The 14,956-nt window shown below is 41.5% G+C and overlaps 1 protein-coding gene across 1 annotated transcript; it reads left to right on the top strand.

Annotated features, from left to right (window-relative positions):
* The first annotated feature begins 3,740 nt into the window (after positions 1–3,740).
* LOC115113789 (signal peptidase complex catalytic subunit SEC11A-like) lies at positions 3,741–10,522 on the top strand. Its single transcript, XM_029641780.2, has 6 exons — positions 3,741–3,923; positions 4,523–4,632; positions 4,827–4,976; positions 5,266–5,385; positions 9,806–9,863; positions 10,092–10,522. Exons 1-6 carry the CDS (start codon positions 3,873–3,875, stop codon positions 10,140–10,142), a joined length of 540 nt encoding a protein of 179 aa, XP_029497640.1. The 5' UTR covers positions 3,741–3,872; the 3' UTR covers positions 10,143–10,522.
* Positions 10,523–14,956: the final 4,434 nt, after the last annotated feature.

The following is a 14,956-nucleotide window of genomic DNA, read 5'->3' as shown; positions in this document are numbered from 1 at the left end:
ATAAAACGCTTCATTATTGGTAAAACCAAGGCTTTTTGCCACATCAGGGCCTTACCAGTCTTCATCATGGCTTACAGATGGCAAATTGAAGGAGGATTTGATCTATTTCAAAAACGTCCTCCTAGTTTTCAGAGACCAATCACAATGGGAATACAAAACAAAAGATGAAGATGTTTAAGATTACTTTATTCGTCAATTGTATTCAAGGTCCAACTGACCTTGAGTACAATTTTATCCCAACCCCCCCAAAAGACACACATACCGGTACATATACAGATTGGACCAGAGGGCTGCCACACTAGGAGCCCGTAAAACAGTTGTTGTGGAGGGTTATGTGCCTTGCTCAAGGGCACAACAGAAGGCAATGGCATCTAAAATTCAATACCAGCAACCCTCCGGTTGCCGGCTCACTTCCCACCAGATTTTGTCCCGTCAGACCAGGAATTCTAACTGGCAACCCTTCAGTTGCTGGGTTGCTTCTCTAACTGCTAGGCTACCTAACGTGATTGGTGAATGTGTTGCAAAAATCTGACCAATGGCATTTAGATATAACCAGGTTTGATTGTGTCCTGCTGTTGTGATATTGATGGTTTCTCGAAAATGACAGCTTCTACATTTGTGGCTAGATGGAGTACAGATACAGACAGTAGTGTCTTGACATAGGAGGTTAGGAGAACTAACGCAGCCGGTTAGGAGAACTAACGCAGCAGGTTAGGAGAACTAACGCAGCAGGTTAGGAGAACTAACGCAGCAGGTTAGGAGAATTAACGCAACAGGTTAGGAGAACTAACGCAGCAGGTTAGGAGAACTAACACAGCAGGTTAGGAGAACTAACACAGCAGGTTAGGAGAACTAACGCAGCAGGTTAGGAGAACTAACGCAGCAGGTTAGGAGAATTAACACAGCAGGTTAGGATAATTAACGCAGCAGGTTAGGAGAACTAATGCAGCAGGTTAGGAGAATTAACACAGCAGGTTAGGAGAACTAACACAGCAGGTTAGGAGAACTAACACAGCAGGTTAGGAGAATTAACACAGCAGGTTAGCAGAACTAACGCAGCCGGTTAGGAGAACTAACCCGGAAGGTTAGGAGAACTAACGCAGCAGTTTATTAGAATTAACGCAGCAGGTTAGGAAAATTAATGCAGCAGGTTAGGAGAAATAACGCAGCAGGTTAGGAGAACTAATGCAGCAGGTTAGGAGAATTAACGCATCAGGTTATTAGAATTAACGCAGCAGGTTAAGCGAATTAGGTTAAGGTTAGGAAAAGGGTTAGGCTTCGCTAAAATGCTACAGTTATCCACGATGCGACAACTAGATGGAGATGTACTTTAGTACGTTTAGAGATGTACGTTTGAAAAGTGTTGAAATCTTACATTATCAACTTTCCGGTGTGTTAAAGGCTTTTTTTTACCTTCAGTTACCTTCTACCTTCAGACACATGGAATGGTTCAAAATGGGAACACTTTGCCTTCCCAGAGCTAGGGCTGCCGAATCAAGTGCACCTACCGCAGACAGTCCGAAACAAATAAAAGACGTTGGAATGCAAGGCTTTATCGTAGGGCTTTTTACAGAAATGTTTGGTGATCGACTAGGAATCCCTTGGAGATCAACAAAACGATCACGAATGACTGGCTGGTGATCACTGCGCTAGGCTATTATCCCCCTGTGTGTTCCCTCTGTAGAGAAGATGTGTGCCCTGTTCTGTTCCCCCATCATTAACCCCCTGTGTGTTCCCTCTGTAGAGAAGCTGTGTGCCCTGTTCTGTTCCCCCATCATTAACCCCCTGTGTGTTCCCTCTGTAGAGAAGCTGTGTGCCCTGTTCTGTTCCCCATCATTAACCCCCTGTGTGTTCCCTCTGTAGAGAAGCTGTGTGCCCTGTTCTGTTCTCCCATCATTAACCCCCTGTGTGTTCCCTCTGTAGAGAAGCTGTGTGCCCTGTTCTGTTCTCCCATCATTAACCCCCTGTGTGTTCCCTCTGTAGAGAAGCCGTGTGCCCTGTTCGGTTCCCCTGTGGGGAGAGATTCCCCGCAAAGAGAGTGATGGATGGAACACCATGTGGACCCTACGAGTCAGACCTGTGTGTCAACTGCAGGTGTCAGGTACACACACACACACACACACACACACACACATGCAAACTCAATGCACGCAGATGCACACTCTCACACACACAAGGCAGACTTGTGTGTCGATGAAGAAAAATAATGTGTTATGCACATTCCACACATGAGAATCCTGTTGCTGGGTTAAAATAAAACGAAGATAAAGAAATTATAAGAAATTCCTGTAGCTATTAAGCACTGGGGACCCGCAATATTCTGTGTCCACGTCTCTCATTTCCTTAGAGTTGTGTGTCAATGTCAATGAACTGCTCAAATCAGAAGTGCTGATGGCAATTATACTGAACAAAGATATAAATACATGTAAACCCAACAAGATCCCCAAAATGTTGTGAACAAATTTGTTTACATCCTTTTTAGTGAGTATTTATCCTCTGTCAAGATAATCCATCCACCTGACAGGTGTGTCATATCAAGAAGCTGATTAAACAGCATGATCATTACACAGATGCACCTTGTGCTGGGGACAATAAAAGGCCACTCTAAAATGTGCAGTTTTGTCACACAATACAATGCCACAGATGTCTCAATTTTGAGGGAGCGTGCAATTGGCATGCTGACTGCAGGAATGTCCACCAGAGCTTTTGCCAGAGAATTTAATGTTAATTTCTCTACCATAAGCTGCCTCCAACATCATTTTTGAGAATTTGGCAGTACATCCAACCGTCCTCACAACCACAGACAACGTGTAATCATGCCAGCCCAGGACCTCCACATCTGGCTTCTTCACCAGTGGGATCGTCTGAGACCAGCCACGCAGACAGCTGATGAAACTGAGGAGTTTTTCTGTCTGTAATGAAGCCCTAGTATGGGGAAAAACTCATTCTGATTGGCTGGGCCTGGCTCCTCAGTGGGTGGGTCTATGCCCAGTCATGTGAAATCAATAGATTAAGTCCTAATGAATTGATTTCAATTGACTGATTTCCTTATATCAACTGTAACTCAGTAAAATCGTTGAAATTGTCACATGTTGTGTTTATATTTTTCTTCAGTATAGCTATAAGTGGTGCAATGTTTCTGGCTGTTCCTCCTACCCTTGGCCTTCCTCTACTACCCTGCCTCACTCCCTCTGTCCTGTGACAGAAACCCTGCTCAGTCAGAGAGAGAGATGATGGGACCTGTCAGTAGTTCACTGGATAAGGGTATTCTCTCTGTAGGTCACTGGATAAGGGTATTCTCTCTTTAGGTCACAGGTGAAGAATTTTATCTCTGTGCTGGTGGATTTAATTGTCTCTTACAATATGGCAGGCTGGTGGCTTCAAAGCCTCTCATTGGCCAATACATAGCAATCTTCCTAGTGATTGTCTCTCTGGTGAATATTATAATAACGTGTGCCAGCCTGTAGAAAGTTCTCTCTTGTTTTGTTATATTTCAGACATCATAGTTTTTTTATGGTTTTAGAGTTTTCATACATTCATTGCAGTCGGCGCCCCACTGTCTGATTCATATCGCTTGATTTCTAATGATAGTTGTCGATAAGATCGACTGATTTCATTTGAATCGGGTGTTCACTACGTAAGTGAACGAAAGCTCTTAACATTTGCATATCCAAACCTTCTGTCTGCCAGCCCCCGTATCGCGAAGCGACACCTCGACAAAATATTTTGAATGTGGGCGGAACTTCCGGCTGAGTGTACCCGGAAGATTTGGATGCAAGTTTCTCGGACGTTCACCCATATGTTCGATTTTTATGTATCGATCAATGGTTTTTATTTAATTTAGGTAATTTTATAAACTCAATACTGGGACGATGTTGTCTTTAGATTTCCTTGATGATGTGCGGCGGATGAATAAGCGCCAGGTATGTACGATAATATTGTTTTTGATGTTGTGTGAATGTGACTGATTCTTCCAAGGCTAGTTAGCTAGCTATCTAGTTATGCTAGCAACATTAGCCGGCTGGTTAATAGCACGTTGCCTAAAATGTCAAGTCGTCTACGCTAACTAGCTACCCAGCTTTCCGTGTGGTCTTAATCATGTATAAAGAACATTGCCCTGCTAGTTATATACGTTACATCGCCTATTAAACATGCATGATAAACTGGGTTGTCAAAATAAATCGCTAACAACCTTGCAAAATCAATGTAGCTTTAGCCAGTACAATTTCCTCTCTGCATAAATATGGTGTTACTTCAGTATTCTTCAAACCTGGTGCTGAGGACCTACAAAGTGTGCAGACTTTTATTCCAGCCTAAGTTACTAGTGTCTACTAGATTCTGCTGATCACCAAACCCTTTATTAACTGAAACATATGTATTAGTACTGGGTTGGGACAAAAGCCTGCACACCTTGTTAGTCCCCAGGACCAGCTGTTGGTAGATATAGTTATTATGACGTTGTTATAAGCGAACACTAGCTTATCCTCGTCTCAACCTGACAACCTGTCTTATTTGTTTTCAGCTCTACTACCAGGTGTTGAATTTTGGTATGATAGTGTCCTCAGCCCTGATGATCTGGAAAGGACTGATGGTATTGACAGGCAGCGAGAGCCCTATTGTTGTCGTCCTCAGGTAAAGCATTGGTGTTGGATTTATGTAGATGGGGTGCTTTTCAATACACTCAAAGCGCTTTACATAGTAAGGGGAAATTTGCCACTTTCACAAGACTAAAGTGTAGCACCAACATACCTGCTGTTTGTCTGAAGCGCATCTGCTAATTTTCAGTAACCTGTCTATCCTTGACTGTAACATGTCCTTGGTTTCAGTGGAAGTATGGAGCCTGCTTTCCATCGAGGAGACCTTCTGTTCCTGACAAACCGGGTCGAGGACCCCATCAGAGTCGGAGAGATTGTGGTCTTCAGGATAGAGGGCAGAGAGATCCCCATAGTACACAGAGTACTAAAGATTCATGAAAAGTTGGTCTATGATGTTTCTGTAGTTATTGAAATGCGCTAGTTCTCTCTCGGGATAGTTCTTTGTTTGTTACAAGTTTTAGAAGGCCTACTTCCCCCAAAAAGTTTGTATTGCTGCATAACACTCAAACTAGGCTCTAAATATTCTGTAATATTTCTTACCTCATATATGTTTTTTTAATATATGTTGGGTAACTGAATAAATGTCATTGTCAGAGCAACTTCATAAGCTGCTCTGGGGCCAGGAAATCAATGTATGACATCCAAACTAAATCTAAATGTTTATCTCCAGGGAAAATGGCGAAATCAAGTTCCTGACCAAAGGTGACAACAACTCTGTAGATGACAGAGGGCTATACAAGCCGGGACAGCACTGGCTAGAGAAGAAAGACGTGGTGGGACGAGCCAGAGGGTGAGCATTTATCTCATTCCACCAGAGTGATACTAGGCTTAGTCTGCTGTATGACTTCAGTCTCATCCTTCACTTCACTGGATCTATATGATACCATTTCACTTGAGATATTATTTAGTGCAAAATTAAATTGAACTTGAGTCTGCGCTCATCTAGCCTGTAAAGTGGAAGGGCTCAAGCATGGTTTAAAGTTCTCCATAAAAATCTCGGGGAAAGGTGGGGGGGGGGCTGATCTGGAGATCACATATCCTAATATGAAGTAATATTTTCCCAAATAAATGTATTATCAAATATATTATTTTCTCTGTTACGCTGTGTGAACTGAACTGACATGCTGTAGCTGACACTCGGATGTTCAGATGAAAATGGCAGTTTAAAAGTTAAGAAAATGTTTTCCATTTGTCACATCCCTACACTCGAGGTGCATTCAAGGTGTGAGAGCAGTTTTGGCAAATGTATTTTGAAAGTGGGTTTGGCCTTTTTTATTAATTTTTTATTTAAGAGGAGGATCCCAGTTTTCCATTGCTATCACGTTTATTTCTCTACTCCTTCAATTATGCGAGTGGCATCATTTTAGAAATGCTCTGGTTACAACAGAGCATGGTTTAGGCACTTCTGCGCAAAGTAGTGATGTGTAGTTTGCGAACAAACTGCTTTAGGGCAATTTTTTCCCCCCAGTTTATTGGACTCCCTGATGTGCATACTGCTGCTTTTTGATCTCCAGACATCAACTGTCTGCAGATAAATTATAAAAAATATTCTCTGAAGATGGTAATTCCTCAGTGCAGGAACCATACTGTGAGAAGAGACACTCATTCTGCACTACCCAATTTTTTTCAGTGCTTTACATTTTTTTGTCCTTTTATTTTTTGCAAGCCATCTAATAATTTGGTCAGGTAAAAATGTATTTGAATTCAAATTTCACGAACTGACATAATGGTAGGTAACATTTTAGGCTTTAAATTAAGGGTTGACCATTTTTCATGGTTTTATGTAAATTTCTAAGCACTACTGAAGAGGAGCCACTTGGGAGCCAAATGAGAAGCTCTTTTAGGTGAAAGGAGCCAAATGATCCGGCTGACCGAAAAGACTCTGAATCAATATGCAACAGCTCTAAAAGGGGCAACTGTGTCTTAAATGGACAATGTCCGTTTGTAATAGAAACCTGGCAGCAGAGAACTGGAAGGAAAGGCGGCCAAAGGAGGTGTTGGCTTTGGGGATGACCAGTGAGATATACCTGCTGAAGCGAGTGCTATGGGTGGATGTTGTTATTGTGACCAGTGAGCTGAGATAAGGCAGTGCTTTACCTAGCATAGACTTGTAGATGACCTGGAGCCAGTTGGTCTGGCGACGAATATGTAGCGAGGGCCAGCCGACTAGAGCATACAGGTCGCAGTGGTGGGTGGTATAAGGCGCTTTGGTAACAAAACTGATGGCACTGTGATAGATTACATCCAATTTGCTGAGTAGAATATTGGAAGCTATTTTGTAGATGATATCGCTGAAGTCGAGGATCGGTAGGATAGTCCGTTTTACTAGGGTAAGTTTGGCGGCGTGAGTGACGGAAGCTTTGTTGCGAAATAGAAAGCCGATTCTAGATTCGATTTTGTATTGGAGATGTTTAATATGAGTCTGGAAGGAGAGTTTAGTCTAGCCAGACGCTTAGGTATTTGTAGTTGTCCACACATTCTAGGTCTAACCGTCCAGGGTAGTGATGCTAGTCGGGCGGGCGGGTGCGGGCAGCGTACGGTTGAAAAGCATGCATTTGGTGTTACTAGCGTTTAAGAGCATTTGGAAGCCACGGAAGGAGTGTTGTATGGCATTGAAGCTCGTTTGGAGGTTAGTTAACACAGTGTCCAAAGAAGGGCCAGATGTATACAGAATGGTGTCGTCTGCGTAGAGGTGGATCAGGGAATCGCCCGCAGCAAGAGCGACATCATTGATATATACCGAGAAAAGAGTCGGCCCGAGAATTGAACCCTGTGGTACCCCCATAGAGACTGCCAGAGGTCCGGATAACAGGCCCTCAGATTTGACACACTGAACTCTGTCTGCGAAGTAGTTGGTGAACCAGGCGAGGTAGTCATTTGAGAAACCAAGGCTATTGAGTCTGCCGATAAGAATACGGTGATTGACAGAGTTCGAAAGCCTTGGCCAGGTCGATGAAGACGGCTGCACAATACTGTCTTTTATCGATGGCAGTTATGATATCGTTTAGTACCTTGAGCGTGGCTGAGGTGCACCTGTGACCAGCTCGGAAACCGGATTGCACAGCGGAGAAGGTACGGTGGGATTCGAAATGATCAATGATCTGTTTATTGACTTGGCTTTCGAAGACTTTAGAGAGGCAGGGCAGGATGGATATAGGTCTATAACAGTTTGGGTCTAGAGTGTCACCCCCTTTGAAGAGGAGGATGACCGCGGCAGCTTTCCAATCTTTAGGGATCTCGGACGATACGAAAGAGGTTGAACAGACTAGTAATAGGGGTTGCAACAATGGCGGCAGTTCATTTTAGAAATAGAGGGTCCAGATTGTCTACCCCAGCTGATTTGTCCAGGTTTTTCAGCTCTTTCAGAACATCTGCAATCTGGATTTGAGTGAAGGAGAAGCTGGGGAGGCTTGGGCAAGTAGCTGCGGGGGGGGGGGGGGGGGGGGCCAGGAGGAAAGCATGGCCAGCCGAAGAGAGGTTCTTATTGAAATTTTCGATTATCATGGATTTATCGGTGGTGACCGTGTTACCTAGACTCAGAGCAGTGGGCAGCTGGGAGGAGGTGCTCTTGTTCTCCATGGACTTTAGTGTCCCAAATCTTTTTGGAGTTTGAGCTACAGGATGCAAATTTCTGTTTTGAAAAAGCTAGCTTTGCTTTCCTGACTGACTCCGTGTATTGGTTCCTGACTTCCCTGAACAGTTGCATATCGCGGGGACTATTCAATGCTACTGCAGTCCGCCACAGGATGTTTTTGTGCTGGTCAAGGGCAGTCAGGTCTGGAGTGAACCAAGGGCTATATCTGTTCTTAGTTCTACATTTTTTTGAAAGGGGCATGCTTATTTAAGATGGTGAGGAAATTACTTTTTAAGAACGACAAGACATTCTCGACTGACGGGATGAGGTCAATATCCTTCCAGGATACCCGGGCCAAGTCAATTAGAATGGCCTGCTCGCAGAAGTGTTTTAGGGAGCGTTTGACAGTGCTGAGGGGTGGTCGTTTGACTGCGGACCCATAGAGGATGCAGGCAGTGATTGCTGAGATCCTGATTGAAAACAGCAGAGGTGTATTTGGAGGGCAAGTTGGTCAGGATAATATCTATGAGGGTGCCCATGTTTACAGATTTAGGGTTGTACCTGGTGGGTTCCTTGATGATTTGTGTGAGATTGAGGGAATCAAGCTTAGCTTGTGGGACTGCCGGGGTGTTGAGCATATCCCAGTTTAGGTCACCTAACAGAACGAACTCTGAAGATAGATGAGGGGCAATCAATTCACATATGGTGTCCTGGGCACAGCTGGGAGCTGAGGGGGGTCTATAACAGGCGGCACCGGTAAGAGACTTATTTCTGGAGAGATGAATTTTTCAAATTAGAAGCTTGAACTGTTTGGGCATAGACCTGAAAAGTATGACAGAACTATGTAAGCTATCTCTGCAGTATATTGCAACTCCTCCCCCTTTGGCAGTTCTATCTTGACGGTAAATGTTGTAGTTGGATATGGACATCTCAGAATTTTTGGTGGCCTTCCTAAGCCAGGATTCAGACACGGCAAGGACATCAGGGTTGGCGGAGTGTGCTAAAGCAGTGAGTAAAACAAACTTAGGGAGGAGGCTTCTGATGTTAACATGCATGAAACCAAGGCTTTTTCGATTACAGAAGTCATCAAATGAGAGTGCCTGGCAGGGCCTGGGACATTCCTAAAGAAAATAATGTACTTTTTACTCCATACATTTTCCCTGACACCCAAACATTTTTTAATTCACACACTTATCAAGAGAACATCCCAGGTCATCACTACTGCCACTGATCACAAATGCTTCATTTGTAAATTATGTCTGAGTGTTGGCGTGTGCCCCTGGCTCTCCGTATATCGAAAATGTTGTCGTCTGATTTGCTTAATATAAGGAATTTGAAAGGATTTATGCTTTGACTTTTGATTCTTTAGTACGTTTTAGCAATTCCATTTACTTTTGATACTTAAATATATTTAAAACCAAATACTTTTAGACTTTTACTCAAGTAGTATTTTACTGGGTGACTAAGGTATCTTTACTTTTACTCAAGTACCACAATTGAGTACTTTTTCCACCACTGTATTTAACTATTGAAGATGTAATGTTATGTAATAATTTACTTGAATTGTACATCATAACAGCGACATGACATTGTCATGAACATGTCATCTGATGTTGAATGTCAATTTTGTCTCCAGGTTTGTGCCATACATCGGAATCGTTACCATTCTGATGAACGACTATCCCAAATTCAAGGTAAGATATTTTACATCGTCATCACTAAAAGGAAAATCACTTAAGGTTTTATGAATTGTTTACTAAATTCAGCCTTATTAGGGGCATTCTGCACGTACTCTAAAGGTTAGAGAGCCTGACCAGCAGCCAGACACTAAACAGTGGGAGAGCAACTGGCAGACGGAAAGCAGCTGGTTTCAGATCCTCGGAACAGGGATACTAATATTTAGTTGTTCTTCCCCTTCCCAGTACGCTGTTCTCTTCCTGCTGGGTCTGTTCGTCCTGGTCCATCGGGAGTGAGGAAGAGACTACCTAACTATCTACCACGGAGGAAGAATTGGAAATCCCCACCCCACCATGCCTTTCAAGACAGAATTATGTTGATTATGTCAAATTAAGTTGCTTTTTCTCTACCATGTGTTTTGAATTGTGTCTAGAAATGTGGATAGTGTTTACATTATATAAAAACAAGCATTCATTATTTTTGAGAGGGAAATTAGATATAAGTTAAGTGGAATAAAGAGCTGTATTTCTTTTATTTTTTTCAGAACATGAATCCAACATTTTAGATGGTTAATTGTGTATTTTGTTTTCACATTTAATTAGGTTTTGCTTTGCTTGATATATTGAATGACAAGTGATATGTTTGTGACATTAAATATGACATCTGTTACCCTCTATCCTGCAATCTGGTAACTTATGCATCTAGTGTTTTTTTCTTATAATCAAGCATAACTTCACTAACACATTTGTGCATTTTCAAAGTGACATTATTTTACATGCAGGCTAAATATGACATTTACATTTGAGTCATTTAGCAGACTCTCTTATCCAGAGCGACTTACAGTCAGGGAGTGTGCAATTGGCATGCTGACTGCAGGAATGTACACCAGAGCTGTTGCCAGATAATTGAATGTTAATATCTCTACCATAAGTCGCCTCCAACGTTGTTTAAGAGAATCTTGCAGTACATCCAACCGGCCTCACAACCACATGCCAAGTGTATGGCGTTAACTGATGTCAACGTGAACAGAGTGCCCCATGGTGGTTATGGGCAGACAAGCTACAGACAAAAACAATTGCATTTTATAGATGCCAATTTGAATGCACAGAGATACTGTGACGAGATCCTGAGGCCTATTGTGCAATTAATCCGCCACCGTGACCTCATGTTTCAGCATGATCATTCATGGCCCCATGTACACAATTCCTGGAAGCTGAAAATGTCCTAGTTTTTCTGTGGCTTGCGTACTCACCAGACAGGTCACCCGTTGAGCATGTTTAGGATGATCTGGATGGACATGTACGACAGTGTGTTCTAATTCAAGCCAATATCCAGCAACTTTGCACAGCCATTGAATCTGAGTGGGACAACATTCCACGGGCCACAATCAACTTTCTGATCAGCTCTTTGCGAAGGAGATGTGTCACGCTGCATGAGGCAAACGGTGATCATACCAGATATTGGTTTTCTGATCCACGCCCCTACCTTTTTTTTAAGGTATCTGTGACCAACAGATGCAGCTTTGTATTCCCAGTTGTGAAATCCATAGATTAGGGCTCTAATGAATTTATTTCAATTGACTGATTTCTTTATATGATCTGGAACTTTGAAATTGTTTCATGTTGTGTTTATATTTTGGTTCACTATAAATGTGCAGTCAAAAGTTTGGACACACCTACTCATTCAAGAGATTTTATTTTCTTGGTTTGAGGTTGTAAATTGTGGAGGCAGCACTCCATCACTCTCCTTCTTGGTCAAATAGCCCTTACACAGCCCGGAGGTGTGTTGGGTCATTGTCCTGTTGAAAAACAAATGATAGTCCCACTAAGCGTAAACCAGATGGGATGGCGTATCACTGCAGAATGCTGTGGTAGCCATGCTAGTTAAGTGTGCCTTGAATTCTAAATAAATCACTGACCGTGTCACCAGCAAACCACCATCACACCTCTTCCATGCTTCACAGTGGGAACCAAACATGCAGAGATCATCCAGTCACCTACTCTGCTTCTCACAAAGACACGGCGGTTAGAACCAAAAATCTCAGATTTGAACTCATCAGACCAAAGGCCAGTTTTCCACCGGTCTAATGTCCTCTGCTGGTGTTTCTTGGCCCAAGAAAGTCTCTTCTTATTATTAGTGTCCTTTAGTAATGGTTTCTTTGCAGCAATTTGACCATGAAGGCCTGATTCACGCAGTCATCTCTAAAGAGTTGATGTTGAGATGTGTCTGTTACTTGAACTAAAGCATTTATTTGGGCTGCAATTTCTGAGTCTGGTAACTCTAATGAACTTATCATCTGCAGCAGGGGTAACTCTTGGTCTTCCTTTCCTGTGGCGGTCCTCATGAGAGCCAGTTTCATCATAGTGCTTGATGGTTTTTGTGACTGCACTTGAAGAAAGTGTTGTTGAAATGTTCTGGATTGGCTGACTTTCATGTCTTAAAGTAATGATGGACGGTCATTTCTCTTTGCTTATTTGAGCTGTTCTTTCCATAATATGGACTTGGTATTTTACCAAATAGGGTGTCATTTCATAGTTTTGATGTCTTCACTATTATTCTAAAATGTAGAAAATAGTTCAAAATAAGAAAAACCCTTGAATGAGTAGGTGTGTCCAAACTTTTGACTGGTACTGTATAAATATATAGATATATATATATATATATATATATATATTTACAATATTCTGAACCGATGTTTGCCCTTTTGACATACAGTGCCTTACGAAAGTTTTCATACCCATTGACTTCTTCCACATTTTGTTGTGTTACAACCTGAACACACAATAGCCCATAATGACAAAGAGAAAACATGTTTTAAAAATGTTTGCATATTTATTGAAAATACAAATTGGAAATTTTTCATTTACATATTTGTTCACACCCCTGAGTCCATATATGTTAGTCACCTTTGGCAGCGATTACAGCTGTTAGTCTTTCTGGGAAAGTCTCTAAGAGCTTTGCACACTTGGATTGTACAATATTTGCACTTTTTTTATTTTTTTATTATTCAAGCTCTGTCTAGTTGTTGTTGATCATAGCTAGACAGAAATATTCAAGTCTTGCCATAGTTTTCAAGACGATTTAAGTAAAAACTCAGGAACCTTCAATGGCATCTTGGTAAGAAACTTTAATTCAATGGCCTTGTGTTTTACGTTATTGTCCCGCTGAAAGGTGAATTTGTCTCCTGGTATCTGTTGGAAAGCAGAGTGAACCAGGTTTTCCTCTAGGATTTTGCCTGTGCTTAGCTCCATTCTATTTATTTTTATGCTAAACAAACTCCCCAGTCCTTGCCGATAACAAGCATACCCATAACATGATGCAGCCACCAGCATGCTTGAAAATATGAAGAGTGGTGCTCAGTGATGTGTTGTGTTGGATTTGCCCTTAAAACATAACACTTTGTATTCAGGACATACAATTAAATGATTTGCCACATATGCTGTTATTTGCTGTTTTACTTTAGGATGAATGTTTTGGGCTATTTTATTTAATTCTGTGGAGACTGCATTATTTTCACTCTGTCATTTAGGTTAGTATTGTGGAGTAACTACAATGTTGTTGATTCGTCCTCAGTTTTCTCCTTTCACAGCCATTAAACTTTGTAACTGTTTTAAAGTCACCATTGGCCTTATGGTGAAATCGCTGAGTGGTTTCCTCCCTCTCCAGCAACTGAGTTAGGAAGTACGCCTGTATCTTTGTAGTGACTGGGTGTATTGATACACCATCCAAAGTGCAATTAATAACTTGACCATGCTCAAAGGTATTTTCAATGTCTGCTTTTGTTATTTTTACCCATCTACCAATAGGTGCCTTTCTTTGCAAGGCATTGGAAAACCTCCCTTGTCTTTGTGGTTGAATCTGTGTTTGAAATTCACTGCTCGACTGAGGGGCCTTACAGATAATTATATATGAGGTACAGATATGAGGTAGTCATTAAAAAAAACATGTTAAACACTATTATTACGCACAGAGTGAGTCCATGCAACTTATTATGTGACTTGTTAAGCAACATTTTACTGCTGAATTTATTTAGGCTTGCCGTACATAACAAAAGGATTCAATTATTATTGACTCAAGATATTTCAGAATGAAATGTTTTATGAATTTGTAAGAATGTCTAAAAACATAATTCCACTTTGACATTATGGGGTATGGTGTGTAGGCCAGTGATGCAAAATCTCAATTGTGTCCATTTTGAATCATTCAGGCTGTAACACAACAAAGTATGGTCAAAGGGTGTGAATACGGTCTGAAGACACTGTGTATGCTCTCATGGTGGGGAGGAAGAACTAAGAATAAACAAAGTTACTATGAAGATGTTATGAAGGATAAATATTTGCCTCTTCAAATTAAGTGTTTTAAAGCTTTGGGACGCAACCTGACAAAGGGCCTTATTCAATAAACACTGTACAGCATCCAAATATTCTTGAGACGCGGTCAAACAGTATTCCTCCCACACCGTTAAAATTGTTACACAATAATACAATAAATACAACCATATTTTATTCATTATTTATTAACAGATATTAAGGCAGATTTTGCTCACAGTCTTCATTTGATGGACCCTTTACAGTTTCCCTGATGGTATGAGTTAAAATTCTAATTAACCTTGGGCGGTCACAGTCTTAAAATCATCTTGCATTTCTGGGGGATGTTGCTAATGTAGAGTGATAGAAGGTTTGATGGTGGTAGACTGGGATTTTAAAGCACAGCAGTTACCGCAATTTGTTTTACTTCACATTCAGACAATCTTAAAAGGACATGCAGTCTAGATGTGGTTTGCTTATACCATTTCTAATTTATCTAATGGTGAATCCTATAGGTCTTTATATAGAATACTGGAAATCCCTCCAACATAGTCTAATCCCCATCAAAGGGTTAATCAGGTATGTTTGTGGGACACCAACACTTTCCAGGTCTCTAGGGAATTACCTGCATTGACTCAGTCTGTAGGTACTTCACACATCCTTCAGGCACTTTAAGATGAAATAACCTCTCATCCTTGAGCCCTTCAAATTCATGGCTTCCATGCGAGTCGAGTCCAGCTCGACCATAGACCTCAATCAACCTTTCAAGTATTGTCCTTGTCAAGTCATTTAATTTATTAAGA

Source organism: Oncorhynchus nerka, unplaced genomic scaffold, assembly GCF_034236695.1.
Source record: "Oncorhynchus nerka isolate Pitt River unplaced genomic scaffold, Oner_Uvic_2.0 unplaced_scaffold_1500, whole genome shotgun sequence".
Lineage (NCBI taxonomy): Eukaryota > Metazoa > Chordata > Actinopteri > Salmoniformes > Salmonidae > Oncorhynchus > Oncorhynchus nerka.
Note: the sequence above shows the minus strand (reverse complement) of the source record. Positions and strands in the feature narration are given on the sequence as shown.